Raw genomic sequence first — 23,026 nt, forward strand, 5'->3', positions numbered from 1 at the left:
CTTATATGGACCAACATGTGGCTGGTCTTCTTTACCAAGAGAGCACATGGCAACTCTTGTTCTATTTATTGTCCAGCAGGATGCCTAGATTTTTTTCCCCACAAAAATGCTTTCTATCTGGTCATAGCCCAGCGTGTACTCCTGCATGGGGCTATTCCATCCCAAGTGAAGGACTCTGCCTTTGTTGAACTTCATGAAGTCTTTTTTCACCCATTGCTTCAGCCTGTTGAGATCCCTCTGCCTGACAGCCCTGCACTCCAGTTGACCACCACTCTCTACTCCAGTTTGATACATTAACAGTGAACAAGGATTAGGGATTTTGCTGTACTCTGGGACGTTCTGTCTGTTCCCTTTTCTGGATGGAGGTGCATATTATGGTGCAATCCATATTATGTCAACTGTTGTATTTTTTTTCTATTCTTTACAGATATGTAACAGCTTCCAATAGAACTTGTCTTCTGGACAAACATGAAACCAAAAATCAGTTTATTCCACAACATGCATTCTGGATGTCCCTGCTGCCATGATTCACTGCAGCTTTTTAAGAAAAGTAATCTCTTTCAAGGAGGGAGGCAACGTTTTACCTTCTGCATTAAAAGCATATTCTGGACAAAGAATATTCGAACAATAGATTTATAATTTTACCAACATTTCACATACAATTGTTGGGAAGGAGAGAGAGGGAAAAGACTGAAATAAGATTCCCAACATATTATAAGAGTAAGAAATACTGAATTACTCAAGAAATGAGCTCACAATTAGCAATAGTTTAATAAACAAGGTAAGAAATATATGACTAGGACCCCGAGTCCATAAACCAGACTCTGCTACAGGATTGTTTTGCAGGATGCAGTGCTGTGCACTATGCCCAAGGACCCCAAGCCCCAGTCGCTGCTGGATCACAGTGGGGATCCTCATCAGGGTAGAACACGGGCACTGAACGTTTATAATAATACTGAAGCCGTGAGAGCAGTTTTTCCACCACATGAGGATATTTTTCAGACAAATCATTTTTCTCTTCAGGATCATGAACAATATCAAATAACCAAAGTCTCTTTGTTGGTGGATCAGATGATTGAATCTTTGACTCATTGAACAAAGATGGTGGAGGGAACCAATGACTGCAGCCTGCAGAAACAGGAACAGACCAAGGGTTAATTCTCAGATACAGAGCAGCAGTGGGAGACACAGAGTTATACTGTAATCAACAAATTCACTAGGTCCCTCGACAAGCCACTGGCCAGTGACTGTTGCTGCATTCCTTAACTCTAGCCCAGCACCAGAGCCTCTGTAGTCCAGGAATACCTATACAGGAGTCCTATTTATAAAAAAAAGCTACACCATTGGGATTCAAACTTCCATGTCACTTAATTTCATATCAATTAACTTCATGGACTTTCTTCTTGGATTTGATGATCTTATGGGTCCCTTCCAACTTGAGATATTCTATGATTCTATGATAGTTTTTCCACTACTGTGAAAGTCATTTGTATACAAAATATTTGCAAAATGAAAGAATATGTGGTTTGGATTTTAGAAGTGCCCCTTCTAGATTTTTGCATGTGATCAAAAACCTTGAGAGGTTAGCAGAATAACTAAAATAAATGAAAATACACTAAACAGAATTAAACTGTGTTTGGGGCTGGTGGGAGATATGACACACTGTACAAAAAGGAGTTACTTTGTTACCTGGATATCCAGTTAGTAACTTCCATTTTCCATGCCGGATTGCTGCATGCATGGATATATTGAAAAGTGTATCATCCCATGGAGAAGAATTGCTCTGTGGTAAAGATGTCCTGCTGTCAATGCCAAGACCTTAATGAAACAGTAAACTAAGTTAGGTACATTGCATATGCATGAAGCCATTTTTAGAACTCTGTTGGAAAACAAAGCAGTATCACCCATCTATTTTTCTGTATTGGATAAAGAATTTGTTATATATATGTGCAAAGATCTGTGCTATGATTCACTGGATGTATTTAACTCAGAACTTGAACTGCACCCCAAAAGGTTACCAGTGGAAAATATCACAACTGAGTCCAGATAACTGGACTCATTTTGTATACAGATATTATATGTGTATCTCATATACCTATATTAAGAATGCTCATGACTGGAATTGCTAAATTTGCTCGTACAAGTGCCTGTATCTTTTGCCAGTTAGGAATATAGGATTGAAAGATCTCCTGAATCAATGCTACTACTGTTAATTCTCTTAGATCACTCCAGGGACCAAGTCTCAGGGCCTGACTTGTATCCACACGCAGAGAGCTGTCTCTCTGGACCAAGCTGGCTACATTCACACAGTCACACAAATCCATATCTGGCCAGCAAGGTAATTCTATGGCATGACACAGTGTGAGGCATGTCTTCATGCTGTCTTTGGTAGAGTCGCAAATGACGTGGCCCCATATCTAGCTACTGCAGAAAACTCTAAAGTGTCAACTTCCCTCTCAAAAGGAAACCTGAAGCTCCTTATAGCAGGGAGCTCAGAAAAAAAATAACATGCATACACCAGGGATGATCAGGAGACCAGTTCTTTACTGAAACAAGGAGGGAGTCAGACAGACACTCCAGGAGCATCCAAACCATCTTGTATATCAGCTTTCATAAACAAGATAGGAGTTTAAGACATAAAATCTAAGAGTTTTATATTAACTGTATCAGCTCATACCTGTTTACCAAAAGACTACCAGAAGGCAACTCTATAATCAGACTAGAAACAAGACATCAGGAGGTGGAGAGAAACCAATGTTGATTTTTTAGCATCTTTCAAGAGATGACTTTCAATCAGTTTAGGGAATTTGAAGGATTCAGCAGACAGATTTTTGCCAGCGAAATGAAAAAGAGAATCCATGAGATGTACAATGATCATGTGAGATCCAATATTAGAAGCAGAACTAGAGGTTTCTAAAAAGAGTAAATTCTGTACATCACAATAGGGCAAATATACATCTGATAGAAGAGAGCAACAGAAAGTTTGGAAAGGAAATGCTGGGACACAATTTCTCTATTTTTTATGAAGGTCCTGCTAAGTTTCTATTTTATTACTGGGGTTCACACTTTTAATCAGTTTTTCTGTAATAAGCACTTTTTGTGCATACTCAAGTTCCCTGTTTACATCAGACTCGTGTAATGTTCCCAGATAAATAAGGCTATAAAAGGGGACTACTTGTTTACAATATGCATACACAGATTGGGGAGGACTCAGCTCATCTTAGATTATGAAGCACTGAAGCTGATGGTAAAAAAACCCAAACCCCTACAAAAACATGGAAAATTTCATAAATACCCGCAGAAGAATCTCTTCTGGAAGATAAATCCCCGCACAGCCATGTGATGTCCGTAGCAGATGCAAAACAGTTTAAAGATGAATATTGCTTACTTTTCAACGTCATTATGTTATGTATTATTCTGTCATACTGTTTGCTACTGGGAATACTCATCTTTGCCATATACTTTCTTAAAGAGTACAATGGAAGACATTCAGCAGATCAAAAACCACAACCATGTTTTTTAAACATTATGTCTCAAAATTACAATATGAAGGCTTGGTCTAAAGGAAAAGTTATGTGAGTCTGCATTTCTGATTTTCAGGTTTAGCATGGAGAATATGCTTCTGATTGCTGAGTTACAGTATGTGAAACCATGGTATTACACAAGATAAATTATTTAAAATACTTCAAATAAATAGTATGAAAGATTGTATTTTTAGATATACTTTGCAAAATATCCTTAGAATGCCATGCGTGAGACTTAAAATAAGATTCAAGAAGATAAAATAATTTTTAAAAAACCTTATTTGGTCCAGGTAACAAAACCAAACTCTGAAACTAAGAAATGCTTTTACCAGAGCTTGTAGTTGAAGTTGTTTGGTGGAATATTATCTTTCAGCAAAATTTCTTGAAGAGAAAAAGATAAATTCCCTCATGTTGAGCTATTATAAACAGAACTCTGTCAGTCATGTTAATTCAGCCATTGCAAGCACTCGTCTTGTGCCAAAGAAATGTACTGTCTATTATGCAGACAAGTGCATTGTTTCCCAGGCAGTACAGGTCAACTTTTATCAGACGTATCAGCCATGGAAAACAGACTGATGCTTGTTTGAATGCTCTCTACACAGGATATTTATAGGACTGCCAGTTTATTACATTATATAAGCACCAGATACAGAACTAAGATGAATAAAAATATTGCTTGATGAGTTCTCTTCTTTCCGTCATACAACTTTCACCTTAAGCTCGGATATTCCTCTCCCTGCATTTACCTGACTTTCTCCTCTTCAGCCCAGCTGTTAAGTTTCTACCTCTGTCTTCATTCTTCAGCTTCTGCTAGTGCAGGTGAAATGCAAAATGCCTGGGCAGTCTTCTCCCTTGTCGTACGAATTTTACAGGGACCCCTTTTCCAATTTGGCAGACTAAAGAAGTCACGTTCTTTTTGTTTCCTTTGCAAGATAAAACGCTCATTCCCATAGCATCTAAGCAGTTTTTCTCTGCATCTGTTCTAGATTGTTGGGGTTTTTTTTCTCCTTTTTTTCCATTATGGTTGACCAGGCAGTAACGACAGCCCCGTGGGCTAATTCAGCAGCCAGAGGACAGATGTCTTTTATTGATCTGCGTAATCAAGTCTGCCTTCACATGCCTGCATACTCTCCTTATAGACTTATATTTAAAAAATGTGATGCTTTTGCTTGTGCAAAGAGGCTAGGCATTTTATTTTTCTGCTGTTTGATCACCAGTGTATCAGTGGCTAATGAAATATTAAAGCTTTTTTTTTACCTTAAAAGAAAAATGCCACAGCCTTTGCCATGAATTTTCTTATTTTCAAACAGAAGCCACTGTTTCCTGAAGCCCAACTTCGGAGACTTACCAGCTGCTACATTTCTTTTTAAGTAGTCTCTTGGGAAATGACATAACTTTTATTCGTTAAGAAAGCAGTGAAATTTCATTCAGATATTTATACTCTAATATTTAATGCTACAACGAATTGATCTAAATATTTCATATTTATGGCAGAAAGCACCCGGGGAGACCCAAGGTTGACCTCTACGGTTCTGGAGTCGAGGATATCGAGGATCTGAGGCCCGCTATACTCCAAATGAAAAGGAGATATTAGCAGCATATGAAGGAGTTCAAGCTGCTTCAGAAGTGGTTGGTACTGAAACACAGCTCCTCTTAGCACCCCGACTGCCAGTGCTGGGTTGGATGTTCAAAGGGAAGGTCCCCTCTACACATCATGCAACTGATGCTACGTGGAGTAAGTGGGTTGCACTGATCACACAAGGAAGTTGAATAGGAAATCCCAGTCGCCCAGGAATTTTGGAGGTGAACACGGACTGGTCAGAAGGCAAAGAAGTTGGAATATTGCCAGAGGAGGAGGTAACGCGTGCTGAAGAGGCCCCACTGTATAATAAACTGCCAGAAAATGAGAGGCAATATGCCCTGTTCACTGATGGGTCCTGTCGCATTGTAGGAAAGCATCGGAGGTGGAAGGCGGCTGTATGGAGTCCTATACGACAAGTTGCAGAAACTGCAGAAGGAGAGGGTGAATTGAGTCAGTTTGCAGAGGTGAAAGCCTTCCAGCTGGCTTTAGACATTGCTGAACGAGAAAAATGGCCAATACTTTATCTCTATACTGACTCATGGATGGTGGCAAATGCCCTGTGGGGGTGGTTGCAGCAATGGAAGCGGAGTAACTGGCAACGCAGAGGTAAGCCCATCTGGGCTGCCGCATTGTGGCAAGATATTGCTGCCCAGCTAGCTCAGTCGGTAGAGCATGAGACTCTTAATCTCAGGGTCGTGGGTTCGTGCTCTGCATTGGGTGCCAAAAAGGGTGTCGTGGTTTAACCCCAGCCAGCACCTAAGCGCCATGCAGCCACTTCCCCGTCCCCCCTCCCAGTGGGGTGAGGAGGAGGAAAGGGAAAAAAAAGTAAAACTCGTGGGTTGAGATAAGAACAGTTTAATGACTAAAGTAATATATAATACTAACAATAGTAATAATGAAATATAATAATAATAGTAATGAAAAGGACTGTAACAAAAAAAGGAAGGGGGGGGGGGGAGAAAAAAAACAGTGATGCACAATGCAATTGCTCACCACCTGCTGACCGATGCCAGAGCCGCGATCCGCCCCTCCCGGCCAGCTCCCCCCGTTTATATACTGGGCATGACGTTCCATGGTATGGAATATCCCTTTAGCTAGTTCAGGTCAGCTGCCCCGGCTATGCTCCCTCCCAGCTTCTTGCACACCTGCTTGCTGGCAAAGCATGGGAAATTGAAAAGTCCTTGGCTTAAGATAAGTGCTGCTTAGCAACAACTAAAACATCAGCGTGTTATCAACACCATTCTCACACTAAATCCAAAACACAGCACTGTACCAGCTACTAAGAAGAGAGTTAACTCTGTCCCAGCCAAAACCAGGACAAGTGTTTTGTTTGGAGTTGTATGTCACCAAAAAGTATTCAAATAGTTTTTATATCTCTATAGAAAAATCAAGTCCTGCAGAAAATGATGCTCTTGGTAAGTGACTTTGGAGTTTACACCATATTTCAAGACCATCCTTAGTCTTAACAGCCTGAAAAATGGTTTCAGGATCAGATTTTAAAAGGAATTGAGGTGGTCAGCTCCCACTACCTGCAAAAGCACTTTATTATCTAAATACTTTAAAAGCCTGGCCCTTTGACCCTTATGAGAACTTCAGCTTAGTTATTTCCATTATCATACATTGTCTCTGTAAACAGATATATATTCCAAATTAGGATGTAAAAGCCTAAATAATTTTCAATAGCTAATTTGTATCTTCAAGAGACTTGATTTTTCAGAAGGCCAATGTAATCAGCTCTGAAAAATCTATGCAAGATACTCAGAAAGCGTAAGTCAAAAATGTTAGCTGCATTTGCAAAAATAATTGCTGTTTTGATAAATTGAATATTCCACAGCATACTCTTCAGGCAGGACATTGAAAAACTTACTACTGGATAAGTATATAAATAACATCCTGAATGGTGACCAGAGAATACATGGGACTTTTTAAAAAGGTGAACAATTTTTCAATACATTAAGCCTTGCTAATGCACAAACATAAGTACAACAAAAGGGAAAATAATGAACATGGGGGAAAAAAGCCAGTCCTCACTCTGCATACACAAAAGAATGTGCTCTGAACAAGCTATTGCTATTTAGGGAAGAGTGCGAAGTTTTAATGAACAGGTAACGTCCAGCAGCAGTCAAGAAAAGCAAAACCAGTATTAGAAGTGGCAAAGAATGGGACACTATGCCACCACCTAGGTCCTTGTTGTGCCTCACATGCAATACTGTGCGGTTTTGGTCCCCATGTTACCAAACAGACACAGAAAAACTGTACGCGATACAAAGAGATGTGACAAGGAAGATTAAAGCTATGGAACAGCTTCTGTGTGAAGAATGACTAAATAAATAGGACTCTTCATCCTCAAAGATGGACAACTGATGAGGGACAGGACAGAGGTCTATGAAATTGTGTGGCCATGACAAGCTGAATAAGGAACACCTGGTCTTTCCTAATAGAGGCATCAAATAAACTACGAAGTCGCATATTCAGAATAAACAATAGTATATACTTCCTTATCACAAACCAAACTCAAGTGTGGAATACCTTTCCATGGGATGCTGTGGATGCCAGAAGTTTATGCAGGTTGAGTGATAAAAAGGGTTCACAAAGTGGAAGAAAAATCCATCAAGGATTCTTATATCCAAAATCACAACCTAAAGATCAGGAGCTCCATCAGCTGCAGGTTGGGGGGGGCACACAAGAGAAGTATATTTATGTGTTTGCCCTCAAACACTCCTTCCTACACAACTGCTACTCTCAGAAACAGAATAATGAGCTAGACAGATTTTTGGCCTGATGTGGTGGATTGACCCTGGCTGGATGCCAGGTGCCCACCAAAGCCGCTCTATCACTCCCCCTCCTCAACTGGACAGGGGAGAGAAAATAAAACGAAAGGCTCGTGGGTTGAGACAAGGACAGGGAGATCACTCACCAATTACTGTCACAGGCAAAACAGACTCGACTTGGGGAAAAATTAGTTTAATTTATTACTAGTCAAATCAGAGCAGGATAATGAGAAATAAAACCAAATCTTAAAACACCTTCCCCCCTCCCTTCTTCCCAGGCTTAACTTTACTCCTGATTCTCTATACCTCCTCCCCCCCGAGCAGTGCAGGGGGACAGGGAATGGGGGTTTGGGTCAGTTCATCACACGTTGTTTCTGCCGCTCCTTGCTCCTCAGGGGGAGGACTCCTCACGCTCTTCCCCAGCTCCAGCGTGGGGTCCCTCCCACCAGAGACAGTCCTTCACGAACTTCTCCAACTTGAGTCCTTCCCACGGGCTACAGTTCTTGACGAACTGCTCCAGCGTGGGTCCCTTCCACGGGGTGCAGTCCTTCAGGAACAGACTGCTCCAGCGTGGGTCCCCCATGGGGTCACAAGCCCTGCCAGCAAACCTGCTCCAGTGTGGCCTCCTCTCTCCACAGGGCCACGGGTCTGCAGGTCCTGCCAGGAGCCTGCTCCAGTGCGGGCTTCCCACGGGGTCACAGCCTCCTTCGGGCATCCACCTGCTCCAGTGTGGGTTCCTCCACGGGCTGCAGGTGGATATCTGCTCCACCGTGGACCTCCATGGGCTGCAGGGGCACAGCCTGCCTCACCATGGTCTTCACCACGGGCTGCAGGGGAATCTCTGCTCCGGTGCCTGGAGCACCTCCTCTCCTTCCTTCTTCACTGACCTTGGTGTCTGTGGAGTTGTTTCTCTCACATCTTCTCACTCCTCTCTCTCTGGCTGCAGCTGCTACTCCCCTGTAACTTCTTTTCCCTTTCTTAAATACGTTATCCCAGAGGCGCTACCACTGTTGCTGATGGGCTCGGCCTTGGCCAGCGGCAGGTCCGTCTTGAAACCCGCTGTCATTAACTTTATCGGACATAGGGGAAGCTTCTAGCAGCTTCTCACAGAAGCCACCCCTGTAGCCCCCCCTGCTACCAAAACCTTGCCATGGAAACCCAATACACCTGATCATACACAAGACGTGTTACCAAATCACTTTCAGTTCAGGACAAGCCAAATATTTTGTTTACAAAAGAAAGTGCTATGTTGAAGCAGATTTATGCAACCCCTTTTATTATATCAATCTCTATATGCACTGAACTGAAAGGGTCAAAACTTTCACAAAAGATAAGTATAGAATCATAGAATCATAGAATATCTCAAGTTGGAAGGGTCTATACGGATCATCGAGTCCAACTCCCTGCTCCTCACAGGACTACCTAAAACTAAACCATGTGACTAAGAGCATCGTCCAGATGCTCCTTGAACTCTGACAGGCTTGGTGCCGTGACCACTGCCCTGGGGAGCCTGTTCCAGTGACTCACCACCCTCTCCGTGAAGAACCTTTTCCTAATGCCCAATCTGAACTGCCCCTGACTCAGCTTCATTCCATTTCCTTGTGTCCTATGGCTGGTCACCAGAGAGGAGATCAGCACCTCCCCCTCCGCTGCCCCCCTTGAGGAAGTTGTAGACTGCGATGAGGTCACCCCTCAGCCTTCTCTTCTCCAAGCTAAGCAAACCAAGTGACCTCAGCCGCTCCTCCTAGGTCTTGCCCTCAAGGCCTTTCACCACCTTGGTCACACTCTGTAAGTATATATGATTCAGATTCAGGTTTAACTGTAGTTTTACAAATAAGTGAACACCATGAGTCATTCCTAGCATACCCTCTAGTTTACTTTCAGTGCTATTCTTAAAAGGAGGGATAGCATAAAGAAATGAGAATATCAATTTGTATTAGCAATGGCTTCCAATGCACAGATCAGTCCGTATCAGTGCAGACAAGTCAGTTATTTGCTTAAGGCTTGTTCTTCACTTATACCAGAACGTAAATCAAGAGTAAAATAATTGAAATAATGGATTCACACCAGATTTATACCACTGTGATTGAGATCAGAATCTGATACCTACATTATTTCCTGCTTTAGTCATAGAATTTTAAATTTAAAAAAAGCCCCTACAATTTACAGGAATGTTACAAGATAACAGGTTTTGCCATACTGAAGAAGTTATTTGGTACATTCAATCCAGCAGTGTGTCCCAAAAAGTAATGAATAACTGATGATTGAAAGTAAAACAGAAAAGATAAACCAAAACTGCTTACTTTGCCTACCAATCTGTTCTTTCACGTCACTTACTAAGCATAGGGAAGATCATAAAAAAATGAGGCAATGTGCTTAGCCCTGTTTTTTTCCTCCTAGCCTTTCAAAAAATCTCTTCTGACCTCATTCAATATCCCATGTGTACTCCTGATTTAATACATCATTTAGGTTAGGTGGGTAGCTCTTCCAGAGGAAAAAAAATGTCTTCCTATGTATTTTTGCATACACAATAGCCTTCTGCTTCACTCATTAGTTCACCTATCCAACTGGGCAATGATTTCTGGGGGCGGAAAACAGGAAGAAACATTTCTTCCCTGGTCATCAATGTATGCTTGAGAATCGATCATCTGTTCCTTGGCTCATACAATCCTACTCGCCTATCAGAAACTTATCTAAAATAAAAAAATACTAATTTATCTGACCACCACGAAAAAGACAAAAATGTCTGAAAATCCATTTATTTTCTATGTAACTCAAAACCTTTTGAATTCTTCTACTACTGCTGTACACCAAAATAACTTTGTGACCCTTTGATGCCTACAATGCTACATGGTAATAAAAAAAGAAGGGTTGATCCAGTTTTACTACATTTTACAGCTTTAGATGTCGTATCAGAAGTTCTCTACTCCTCTTCCTGTATGGGGCCTATAAATCCAATTTGTTTATTTTTCTAAGTCTTAGGATGTTCCTGACAGGTTTCACTGATATTCTCTGAAATATTTAATATTCAATCAAGAGCAAATACTAAAAAAAAAACCATTTTCCTAATGCAAGCAAAATAAAAAAATAGCAAAGACAACAACAAAAAGGCACTGCAACACAATACTTGGTAGGTAGGCTGGAAAATTCAGATATGTCAGCATCTTTGTAAATATTTCCTATGATTTGTTTCAATCTTTTGCTTTCTACTTTGCAAAGCAAATATTTCAAGTACCACGTAACCATAACTTGTAAAAAAAGGTTTAAGGATAGTCAACACCCATATTGTGTAAATTTGCATGGTTTAAAAAAAAAAAAGGTAGAATCTGAACTTTTTTTTTTAAAGAAAGGCTTGTTCTTTAGATCAGTCTAAAAGATAAATTTGTGGAAACATTTTATTAAATGTAATAACTTTCTTAAGAGTATAGTCATTTAACTTTCACTATCTAATTTTTAATCATAAGAAGGAAGAAGATAAACGGCAAATTTTCAGCTGAGATTCCCAAAAAAGGGAATATATAGGGGAATACATATTCTATATCAATATATATGATATCTGCACAGATCTAATAAGCATAGATCAATTACTCTTCTCATTCCTCTAGCTCTCCTTCTTCTTTCTTTCAATGAGACCAACTCAAGCAATTGGTAGAAACCTAAAATGTGGAGATATAAATAGACAGTACATCTAAAAATAAAATATACTGCCTTCAGTCTATGATTAAGATGATGAAAATTATCCATGTTGAGAAGAAGTTTTCTTGCTTGGTAAGAGATCAAAGAGCACACAGTTCTCTCTAACATGCCATTTAGCGAGGTCCTGACCACAAAATTTAAAGGGTCCAAAACAATATTGCTTGAAGCATGCTATATTTCTGTACACTGTGGTCTACAACCCTAGTGTGCAGGGAGGCGATGTTGGGTACTGGAGAGCAATTTTGGAGAAAGACAAAAGAACATTAATTTATTATTTATTTGGGAGACAGAGACCTGCCCAAAGAGTTAATCTAAACAGCCTAAGTGAGTGTCAGGTTGACTATGCCTCTACAATTTTTCAATATCTTACACAGTAACAAAGTGCATTCTTTTATAAGCAGCTACACATAATCAGTGCGCTTTACGGACAACAGAAGCAAATGAAGCTTCTACTTTTGTTCCTTCATCTGCAAAACAAGGATGTTAGAAGTTATCTACCTTTTGCAGCATATTTCCCAAAGGAAAAAGTGAAAAATATCAGCATTCTCTGTAGTTAAACTTTTATTTATGATAATATGATGTAGCAGCAGATTCAGCCATATGACAGGGAAAATGTAATCACAAAAAGCTCCAAGCTTAATTGCAACCTGCTTGATGGAAAAGACTGAAAAGCATGCATTAAGGAAAGCCACAAAACCCAGGGTAAATTAAGATTTTAGATGGCTCATACTCTTTCCAGTGCAAATTACAAACACATCTGAAGCAAATAATAAACAGGTGCTACTGCTTTGCAGGTGTAAAGTACATCTAAGAACTTTCAGCCAAAGCAGGAATATCACCAACATTTCCTGTAACACAAGTGTGTGTGCATATTACACTACCTGGATGTCTAAATAGTTTGATACCTTGCAGTTTACAATGTATACCTCACAAAAGGATTCCCTAGATATTCGCTTAGTAACTAAAAATTATCTCTGTAGTTCTCAAGACTTCTATTTCAGTATAAATTTTGTCTGGCTATGCAACACCCCCATCACTTATTTGGTTACTCCACTCCAATATTTAAATAGTACATTAACAGGATCCACATAGAACAAAAGTTTACTTCTCGTACCACATGGCCATCTAGGCCAAGAAACTAAGCAACCAAAGATACTCACATGGACAGAAAAGTATCTAATAAAATGGGAAACAAAAAAAGTTTTGATTTCACATTGGAGAGGCCACCATTGGATTCCTAAAGGAATTTGTGCTGGGACCCATACTGTTGAACATATTCCAAATGACCTGGAAAAGGGACTGAACAGTGAGATTACAAAGTCTGTGGGTGATGATAAGTTATTTAAAGCTGACTGTAAAGAACAACAGAAGGCCCTTATGAGACTGGGTGAGTAGGCATTAAAATAGGCAATGATATTTAACATAGATACAGGTAAAGTGATGCATGTGTGAAATAACAATCCTAAATTCACATATAAAATGATGGCCTGTGTGTCACCCATAATTGTCCAAGAGTGAAACCTTGGGATCATGACAGATTGAGCTGATGTTTTTTCGGAATTACATCAGCACTGGTCAATTATTAGAAAAGGACTCGTGAACAAAGCAAAAAGCTCCATGCAACTGGAAAACTGTAGTTCTGGTCTTCCAATTTCAAAAAGAATACAGTAAAATTGAAAGGGTTCAGAAAGCAGTTACAAAGTTGGGTGACGTGCAATCCCTCGTAAATTAAAATCCTCTGCTAGATGTACATTCTGCTTAATTGAATTCATATGTTCTATGGAACTCCAGGGACCAGGCTGTTTCCATCCCCTGCATGACCAAAGGAAGGTTCTTCCCATCTTGTGTGATGTTAAGCCAAATGCAATCAAATAATCAAAACCTTATTGTTTTAATTGACAGGGGACATATCACTGTAACACACAGGCCAAATAGTTTGAGTGCTTACTACTCAGACCTCATGAAGTATCTTGAGTGAAACCACATCATCCTGGTAGTTGTTAGTATATTCAGTGCAGCTACAGTCTCTACCTGACCTGACTAGACATGATCTACAATGCAGAACGGCACTACTACACAGCACACATACCCACAGTGAGAAAAACTCAAACATGCTGAAACACTGGATGAGACATAAATTCTTTACCCAGGAAATTTGTCATTTACTTTTGCCAGTAACAGTCATGTTCCAACGGGACTAGACTACATTCTCTGAACAAATATAATCTTGGCTACATCGTCAAATTCAATTACATGCCATTTTTTTTCAGTCACCAAAGATGTTTTGTGGAAAACCTCCATGTTATTCTATTGCTCTGTAAAATCTTCTTTTAATAGCATCTCAGCTGGTCGCTATCAGAACAGCTAAAACACCTCTCTGAGCTGCTGGTCCCCTGCCGTCCTTACCCCCATGCAACAAAAGAGATTTCATTTTGTCAGTAGGCACCACATAAGCCACAACTGTCCCTAAGACAGCATTGCAACAAAGTCCTGCTTGTTTGCAAAGAGCCTTGGGAGGACCATTGGGAGTGCTCATGTTTTCAGACATATCTCTGCTAACGGAGGCTGGAGAGACACATACAGAGCTATAGGTGTGACAAGAGGCACCCATCACGGGATTCTGTCAGTTATGCCCTCAGAGCAAGGAACACAGCCATAACAAGCTTGTATCACATAGCCAGAAGGCAAGAAACTACTGAACTGCAGAAACTAGTGCTTGCAGTAAGGCAGCTTTAGGGAATGAAGTGGCACTTACGCATGTGTCCAAAAAAAGATACTGCATTTAAAATAATTCAATCTTGTGCATATGGATTGTCAACTCACTTAAGACTGTCACTCCAGGAAGACAGGCTTTCAACAGGTAGTGTCACTTGGCAATGACAAGTCTCAAGGGGATAAATTAGATTTTTTTTTTTTTTTTAATTCTGCTGAGATTATACTCTAAATCATTATGAGTGATTCAAAAAAAGTTTCTTTACTTTGTGAAAATGTTTTTATTGGAGAGGAGTGAACAACTCTGTATGTCACAGAGTAGAATTCTGCTTAAAAGTTGAACCAAACACTGGGAAAAAACCACTCAAGCTACTTCCACTAGAACTTAAAAGCAACAAACAGTAACCAGTATTATTTTCATAGTAAGGCGATGAATATGCCTCCCTGCCTCTTGTGATCTGATTAGTAGTCTATAAAAACCACAGAGGAGATCCCCAGACAGAAGTCTGGGACTGGTGAACCAAAACCCACTTATATATGAAACCCAAACAGAAAGAGAGTATTTTCTAGTATGTTCATTATCGTCTTTAAAATCAACATACTATTTTAATCATCCAAGAAATCCCAATTGTATTCACCAACTTCAACATATTGTCAGAAAAATGGTAATGGTATCATTCTCCTACTGCTTCCATTAAAATAAATCAAAGGTTTTGCACGTCACAGCTTCTGTTCTAATGTAAATCATTTGACTCTATTATCAGGATTTAAAACATTTACTTACATGATGCCCATTAAATAGAAAAGAAAGAAAACCCAAGCAATTAAAAAATCACAGGTGATTACTTTTCTATCAATAGACACTGCAGACTCCTTTGAACCACCTTAGCCTGTTTTTGTGCTACAATAGCAGAAGCTGTAGGTAAAAAGTCACAGACTTTCTTAAATATTATGGAACCCCACATAAAAATTACCCTCATGAAAGCAGTCTTCAACCTCCTAGAAATCTCACCACATGAATACACACAAAACCTGCATGATTGGCAGGCTCACTGTCCCTTACTAATGCTCAACTGTGGAACAGCGCGAGATCTGTTAGGGCGTGAAAAAACCCACACTGAAAAAAATGGGAACCTTTCCATTAATTCCAGTGGGCTCTGGTTCAGACTGGTTAAGCATCAGTAGTAACAAACAACGAATTTACACCCTACCAACTTCTCTTAATCAAACAAATGAAGCTAAATTCCCCTTTATCCATACAATTCAGTAGACACAGTGTGTTTTCCACGAAACCTTTATATGAAAGGCTTCCTCATTTGTATTCACAACAACCATTTCTGGCAACAACACATACATTTTAACCGCCTCCCCAAATTATCCCCAAATTAAAGTGATTCTGAAATCAAAACAAAACAAAAGTGCCAATACAATTTACCAATTCTCAGAAGAAAAATCTTAAGAAAATTAAAAAAATAAATAAATCAGTAACAGCACACAATCCTATGAACGTTACCAAAAATGGAGGCTTATGGATGAGCAGAGAAAACCAAATTCCAAAGTCATTTTCCCTGCTGCAAAATCCATGTCACTAAGCTCGGAAGTTAAGATCTAGAAACTGTTTACTTAAACATACCGCTTGATCTTCCCTGCAGCACTGAAACAGCAGAATAAAGGCAGACTTCAGGTAACAGGCACCTAAACACTTGATTCTTTACTGGAGCATGCAGCCGGAAAGGGAAACACAAAGTCAAGAAATGAACCATAACTTCACTGCAGTAAAACTCAGGAAGCCATCCTATAACTTTTCTTTGTGGTCAATGCTGCTTCCCACAACCACATCTTCTGAACTTCCCTCCAATGGCATTTTTCCAACTGTCCAATAGTTTCCTCCCTGAAGGAGGAAATTCTCAGGTCACACCGAAAGCCCTAGCCAACTCTATGCTATATAAATCATTGTTTGTCCACTAAACTTATTTAATTTTCAGTAAACTGGAAATAAAGAAAAGGCTCAGATCAATTAAATGTTTAACTTCCATATATTTTTAATAAAAAGAAAATTAAACTGAAAACTAAGGGTTAAACTCACATCACGATGTACCTGACAAAATGAGAGGTTTTCTCCCCCTTCCAAAAAATGTAGCCCAACACTGGGGATACGCTTCTGGGCTTTGAGGACACACATTCATGCCCTGAATTACCCTGATTCAAAGAGTTTTGAACCGTGATCTCCCATCTTTCAGGAGAGATTTCTCCCCAACAGACTGTATGGAAGTCTAGGATGGAGGTTTTCTCCATATTTTCCATTTCACATCATATAATACATACAAATATTTTGAATGACAACACAGAAAATAAGTCTTTAACTTGGTGATGGGATATCTGGATGGGCTTGGGTAATTTCAGTTTCCACTCATAACAAATTTGTAAATAAAACTTTGAATTTATATAAGAAAGTAAGCAGATTTAGTGGGTACACCATCTGGAACAGATTCTTAACTTTTTACTATCTTCTAAATTTTAATTCAATGATCTATGTGTTTTTCTAGCATCCATGCTGTAGGCACAGGGTGGTTTTAATCTGCAAGCAGGCTGGTCTATAGTTTGATTTGCAGGCAGTCTACAAATACATCCAAATTAGGGACTCTACATTACACCATAAAAAACAGAATGGTATGTGAAAAAAAAATTCAGATTTCTTTCAGTGTTTCCCAGTTCAGAAGTACCTGGATCTGGGGAGAACAGACAGAAGGTGGCAGGAAGTTTAATGTGGGAACATAAGAACATAGAAATACCTTTCAGCATACACTGTTTCTAGTGAAGGCCATTTTAGCACTTGGAAAGCTGTATTCTTCACATTGTTTAGCTGCACACATAATAAAAGTAGCACGAATCTATGGACTGGGTCAGAAATGACACTGGATTTCCATTCTATTTTAATTTCTTTGCTTTATGTTTTTGGATTAAGCACCAACATGCTTTACTTTAACATGAGATTTTTTTCCTCCTAAATATCAGGAAATAATATTTTGAACATGGTTCAAGCTTTTAATATATACACTAGACCACAGTGGTTATAGCATTGAGAGCAGTGAAAGTACTACATTTTTCATTTCCACTGATGAATGTTAAATCGAGCCTCTTCCAAACACTCTGAAAATCATGACTGTCTCTAACATAGTAATATAATTCGTACAGTCCCTAAAATCTTAAACCAGTCAGATGAATCAACTACTCACCTGCAAGATAAGAGTAAGACTCCATTTTCAAAGCAAATTTTATTGAGAAATAAAAAAGCAAAAGAACAAAAGGCATAGTTAATTTTTTACAATTAGGAGACACACTGAGACCTTATATATCTTCTATTTATAAACATAAGGTCTTTTAAAATGCCTCATTTGTTTGTCAACAGTATGGAAACAGATGGCTGTTCTCCATACATTTATAAACAGAATTGGAGGGGAAGAGGGAGTATTTCTCTCCCCTATAGCACAGAACCATAAAAAGTCTTAGATGCAAGTAGATGAGGAGTCCCCAGGCAAAACTATCTCTTGCCCATAAACAGAAAATTTTGCCTTGTGTTTCACGTAGATGCATTAGAAATTTTGTAGATGGTGCTGTACTAGAACTTTATTTTTAGCATTTTACACAATGGAGACTTCATGACAAAAATTACCTTTTGCTAGACTTGATTCTGTGAAGCAACCTGTTGCTTAGTTTTCATTGAGAAATGCACAAGACAAAGCAAACTCCACGAGGAGTTTTAAGAAATTCTCCCTATTGCTCTGGCAAAGTGCATATTGTTATCTTGGCAGGAATGCAACTCGTGTTCCTCCTGCAACTGATTCAGCTCTGGGATCCAGTGCACACAAGACAGTCAACTGGGGTATAATCAGTTCTGGCTAGAAGTGCCGATTTCACCAGGATTGGTTCAATCCTCTGCAAATTGTCTTAAGGTCTTTATTGATAACCGCTGAACTTCAGTAAATCTCAGCCAATGAATTGTCAAAATGAAATTAGAGATATCTTCCACAAAATGCAGGAAATTTTTAAAGCTTCCTGATTATAATGGATAATGGATGTCTATAAATGTCTAGCCTATTCTTTCTTGGGATATATGATTTGAAGAAACTTCATTGTATTTTCTCTGAATTAACTCCTACTTCCATGACTGGAATTTTGGGAAGAGATGGAGAAATGGGAAGAGATGGAGAAACAGGCAGGAGAAAACGTTATGGATACTTACCATAACACTCACAGTCACCATCATCCACAATAAAGCCAAAATTTAGAGCTTACTGCGTGTCTCAGAAAATACATATATTTTAAAGTCTTGATCAACACTTGCTCTATTAGATTTGTAGCTGTTTTACGTCCATTGCAAATTTAGTCTTTCTGAGAGAAGATCTACAGGGAAATATAGAAAAAAAAAATTCTTCTACTATGGGAAAAGTTAAATATCAAAGTTTCAGTGTCTGACTTTAATAGAGAAACAACACTCTGAGCCCAAACAGATTATTTAGACTGTTTTAAGGAAAGTGTATATGAGTATCTTGTTTGCAAACAGACTGTTTTTGCATAGACATTGCTTGTTGTACTTTAACAAACCTATAATGAGTAGGTTATTTAGTGCTTCTTAGACCTTTGCCTTCTTAGGAAGCACCAAAGACAAAAAATCTCATAGAAATCAAAGCTGACAGTTACAAGGTAGCTTTGAATAGCGCTGTCTAATTAAGTAGCATTTTTCCCTCTTCATAATAACAAACACACACCATCAATATGACAGTCGAACAAGTTCTTCATCGTTATTTCTAGGCCTACTGCAGTGCTACGGACTGCTGTTGTAACTGATGGTCTGTACTACAGAAGACAGCCAACTCTTCTCCCTACCGGAGAGAAAATGTTGTATATTTTTTGAAAAGGCTCAAAGTCACATGATGCACCTTCTTCCATCTACACTTTTACCTCCTTACACAGATAAAGTCAATTCATTTTTGCTTTTCTTCTCAGTCTTTTAAACCAACAGTTTTTCCTTCATGCTTATAATGAATAAAATAAATAAAAAATTCTACAGTGTTTCTAAATGATAGCTTAATAGTCAGTAGTAGCCCTTCAAAAGTGATGATTTTTCCATTTCAGTTACATCTGTATAACCTTTGTCTTTGCTCATCCTCACTTAAGGTACATTTTTGAAGTTGCACATGTGTTTGTAGGTCTGATGCCTTAATTAACATGAGAGTCCATGAAAACGTGCCAGAAGGAAGGACAAGCTTGCCATAGTCACTTTGAAATGCGGATGGCTCTGTGGGCTAGCAAGGCCCTTGCATATATGTACTTTTAACTGATTTCTCTTTTTTTGAACTGTGATGTATAGAGCAATTTTTTCACTTCAACAAGGAAACTCTGGAAATGTCAAGGGCTCTTCCAGCCTATACTGTGACAATGAATTACTGAAGAAATAAAGGGTTTTGCTACTTCACTGAGGAAAGACATTTTGTGACCTTTTGCTGCTTTATGGTAATAATGAATTTTCTACAAAACTCCGAGTCTTTCTGTTACTTTATTAAAATAAAAACATTTGAGGAATAGCCGTGACCTTAACCTTGGAAGAATGAATAGAATACTGATCTTGAAGAAACATATGAGCCCCAAGACACTATAACTTCCTACCGTCATGTTGACAAGGCATTGGGCTGTGCTGTAGACAAACTCACCCAACGAAGCTCACCTATCTTAATTCACTTAGTTGAACACTGTGAACATATAGATCCACTATTATCCCTTCTAATTTCAGTTTTCTTACAGTAATGTTTGATTCCAAAGGAAAGATTTATACTAGAATATTATGCTCAGTCTCTTACCTTTCAAAATGCATACTCTTCTTAATTTCAACAAGAGTAAGCATATGAAAATACTCTTGTTCTTGTTTCAAAGTATTCACCTTGATTTTTACAACAGATTATATCTTTACAAAAAAACACACCACACAAACAATTGAGTAAAATCCAGAATTACTCATGGCAGCAAAAAAATCCCTGTGAACATCAACAGGGCAAAGCATTTATCCAGATTATTACATTCTTATACAATTACAGAATAAAAAAATCAAAGTTATTCTAAATAAGAGCAAATTTATTAATACAGCCTACAAGGTCAAACATCACAAAATGAAAGACAGTAAAAGGAAATGCTCAACTTCCACTTTTGATGGAAAAATAAGAAAAAAAATCAAACTCTTATTTTTTCCAGGAAACAGATTTGAACTGAATGGAATAGTATTTATGAATTATTGAACATATCAAAGGTCATGTTGAGATGGCCTTATATGTGAAACACCCAAGCCCCACTTGCATCACTGTAAGGTAGCGGTGTTCAAGGTAAAGAGAACTGAGCAGTGTATAACCTGACTTGAACATCTTGTGCACAATTAAAACTTTACAGGTTTCCAGCTCAGAGATATTTCATTTGAAAAATGTAATCTAACATTTATGTCAAGACATGCATAAAAATATAAAATGTTAGTGTTATGTTCAAATAGGTACAGGATATAATGAAGCATAAAAAAGAAGCAGTACCAAGGGATTTCTGAATTCCAGTCATGATACTGGCATTAGAAGTTTTATCAAGTGACATAGTATTTCTAAATTCTCAAAGAGATTATCTACATCCCAAAGGAAACATGGGGATTAGTATTTATGAGGCTCACCAAACGTGCAAACCCCATACACTTAGTATTGAATACTGCAGTGATGGATGGTTCACACTGAGATGCAGGTGGGCTAATAGCCAAGGCAACGACCATAGGCCAAACTTCCCGATAGCAAGAGCTACACCACAGAAACTTCATATAGCTGACAGCTAAAAGAAAAACACCACTTATCTCTGATGTGAATGGCAGCAGAGCTGACTGGAACAGTGGTCTCCCATTAGGGAGTGGAGCTAAGCTCTGCCCCAAACTGCCAGATCAGCATGAAAAGCACCACATGAAGGTTGAGGGCCACACACGGCTCCAGGGTCACATGTTGGCAACTCCTGCCTTATAAACTTACAGGGAGTCATTGCAATTTATGATTTTCTTGTAATGACAAGATGACAGAATCCAGATGGTCAGCATGTGTATGTATAATTTTGCAGAGAAATGGAAATTCGGAGAAGCAAAGAATGTATCTGTCTTTTTCCCCATTCTTGACCATTCTCCCAGCTGTCACTACGTAAGCTCAGTCAGCTAACCATACTGGTTGCTTTTCTGCACATTTTTGACTCTGAGAGTGGATTCTGGGTCTCAGCCTGGCACAGACATGGAGTATATTTATCCTATTCAAAGCCCACACAGCTCACTGATCCATGCACACCTACATCTTCTGCTGCTACCGAATAACTCCATTACCAGGGATTGTTTTTTCACTTTTTTTTTTTTTTAAATAATTCTAAACCAGCTAGATCATCAGTAATAAAACTGGGGAAGAAATCACTTCTGGCCTGAAAAGTCTCAGGAATCATCTTTCACCTGGGCAAAATAAGTAATAAATGGGGCCTAAAGGAACCTAGAGTGTCTATTCCTTAATCAAGATGAATCATTTTGGTGTATGTATGGATATAATATATAATGCTACAGCCATTATAATGCAGTTTTAATGCCCATGAATGATACATCAGTCCCAGAACTCAAATGGTTTCTCTATTGTAATATATCATATGTTAATTCTGCGTATAGCAGATGTAGCCCCTTATAAGCAATCATTTATTTTGGCAATTAATACCGCAATATATGAGGTAATGCCTTTTTTCAAATGTCAAGGAGAGCAATGTAAAGTTTGATTCATTTTGCTCAAGGCAAATAAAAGTTTGGAGAAAAATCACAAAATGTTTTTACAAGTTCTCTGTCTTGGATGTCTGCCTCTGTGAATAGATATCTTCAAAATAAATTGACTACAATTAGTAGCCTACAATTTTTTTATGCCTTTGAAGTTTTAGTTTATGGTTAAGTCTGGAATTTTAAATGAAGGTAAAAGTTTTTTCAGCCTGAAACAGCCCCACCCAACAACATATTTATTTTGAATACATCTTTCTAGTTTAAAGAAATTAAAATTCTTTTTGAAGAGAAAGTGATGCTACACATGTAGTCTACAAGATTTTGTGAAATTCACTAAATTCATTAATAAATTTAGCAAGTCAGATTAAAAAATAATACAGTGTGTACTGATAGAGTCTGATTAACAACTCTGAATTAAAGGGTACATTTCCTTTCACCATGTCATTTAGTCCTGATTCTCAAAATTGCCTTCTGTGGGATATAAAGTTTCAATACTGCTTCAAGACAGGCCATCTAGCAATGACTGTGTGGTCAGAAATATGTTAGGTTTAGCAGTTAGGGGAATTTAGACTTAAATCCAGTTGGTTTTTAATTCAGCTGAATCACCAAAACTTGACGAAATGCCATAAGGCTGTCTAAAAGAAAGCAGATCTTTCACAATGGAAGAGCTGACGTCACCCGCACAGCTGCCAAACCACCAACTCGTCTTTTTTTTTTTTTTAAAGACAAATTCACAAAAATGGGGCAAAACAGTTTTGTTTCTTTTGCCTTCCAACGCATGTAAATCAGAATTTTGATTTATGCAACTTTTAAGTTACTTCATGCATTTTATTTGCACTTTCTTAGCCTATACATTACAGAGAAAATGATACTCTGTTTCAACATAATTTTAGCTGTTTTTCATTTTCCTATTTTACTACCAAACTCTTAA

At 38.6% G+C, this 23,026-nt stretch overlaps 1 protein-coding gene across 1 annotated transcript in view; it reads right to left on the reverse strand.

The window, feature by feature from the left end:
- Positions 1 to 556: 556 nt before the first annotated feature.
- The window catches only part of ARSB (arylsulfatase B), a 70,020-nt gene continuing 47,550 nt past the window's right edge, over positions 557 to 23,026 (reverse strand). Inside the window, exons 7-8 of the mRNA XM_050913608.1 lie at positions 1,690 to 1,818; positions 557 to 1,128 (exon numbers count right to left, since the gene is read on the reverse strand). Coding sequence (XP_050769565.1) covers positions 863 to 1,128; positions 1,690 to 1,818 — 395 coding nt within the window. The 3' untranslated portion in view covers positions 557 to 862. The remainder of the gene's footprint in view (positions 1,129 to 1,689; positions 1,819 to 23,026) is intronic.

Source organism: Gymnogyps californianus, chromosome Z (assembly GCF_018139145.2).
Source record: "Gymnogyps californianus isolate 813 chromosome Z, ASM1813914v2, whole genome shotgun sequence".
Taxonomy (NCBI): Eukaryota; Metazoa; Chordata; class Aves; order Accipitriformes; family Cathartidae; genus Gymnogyps; species Gymnogyps californianus.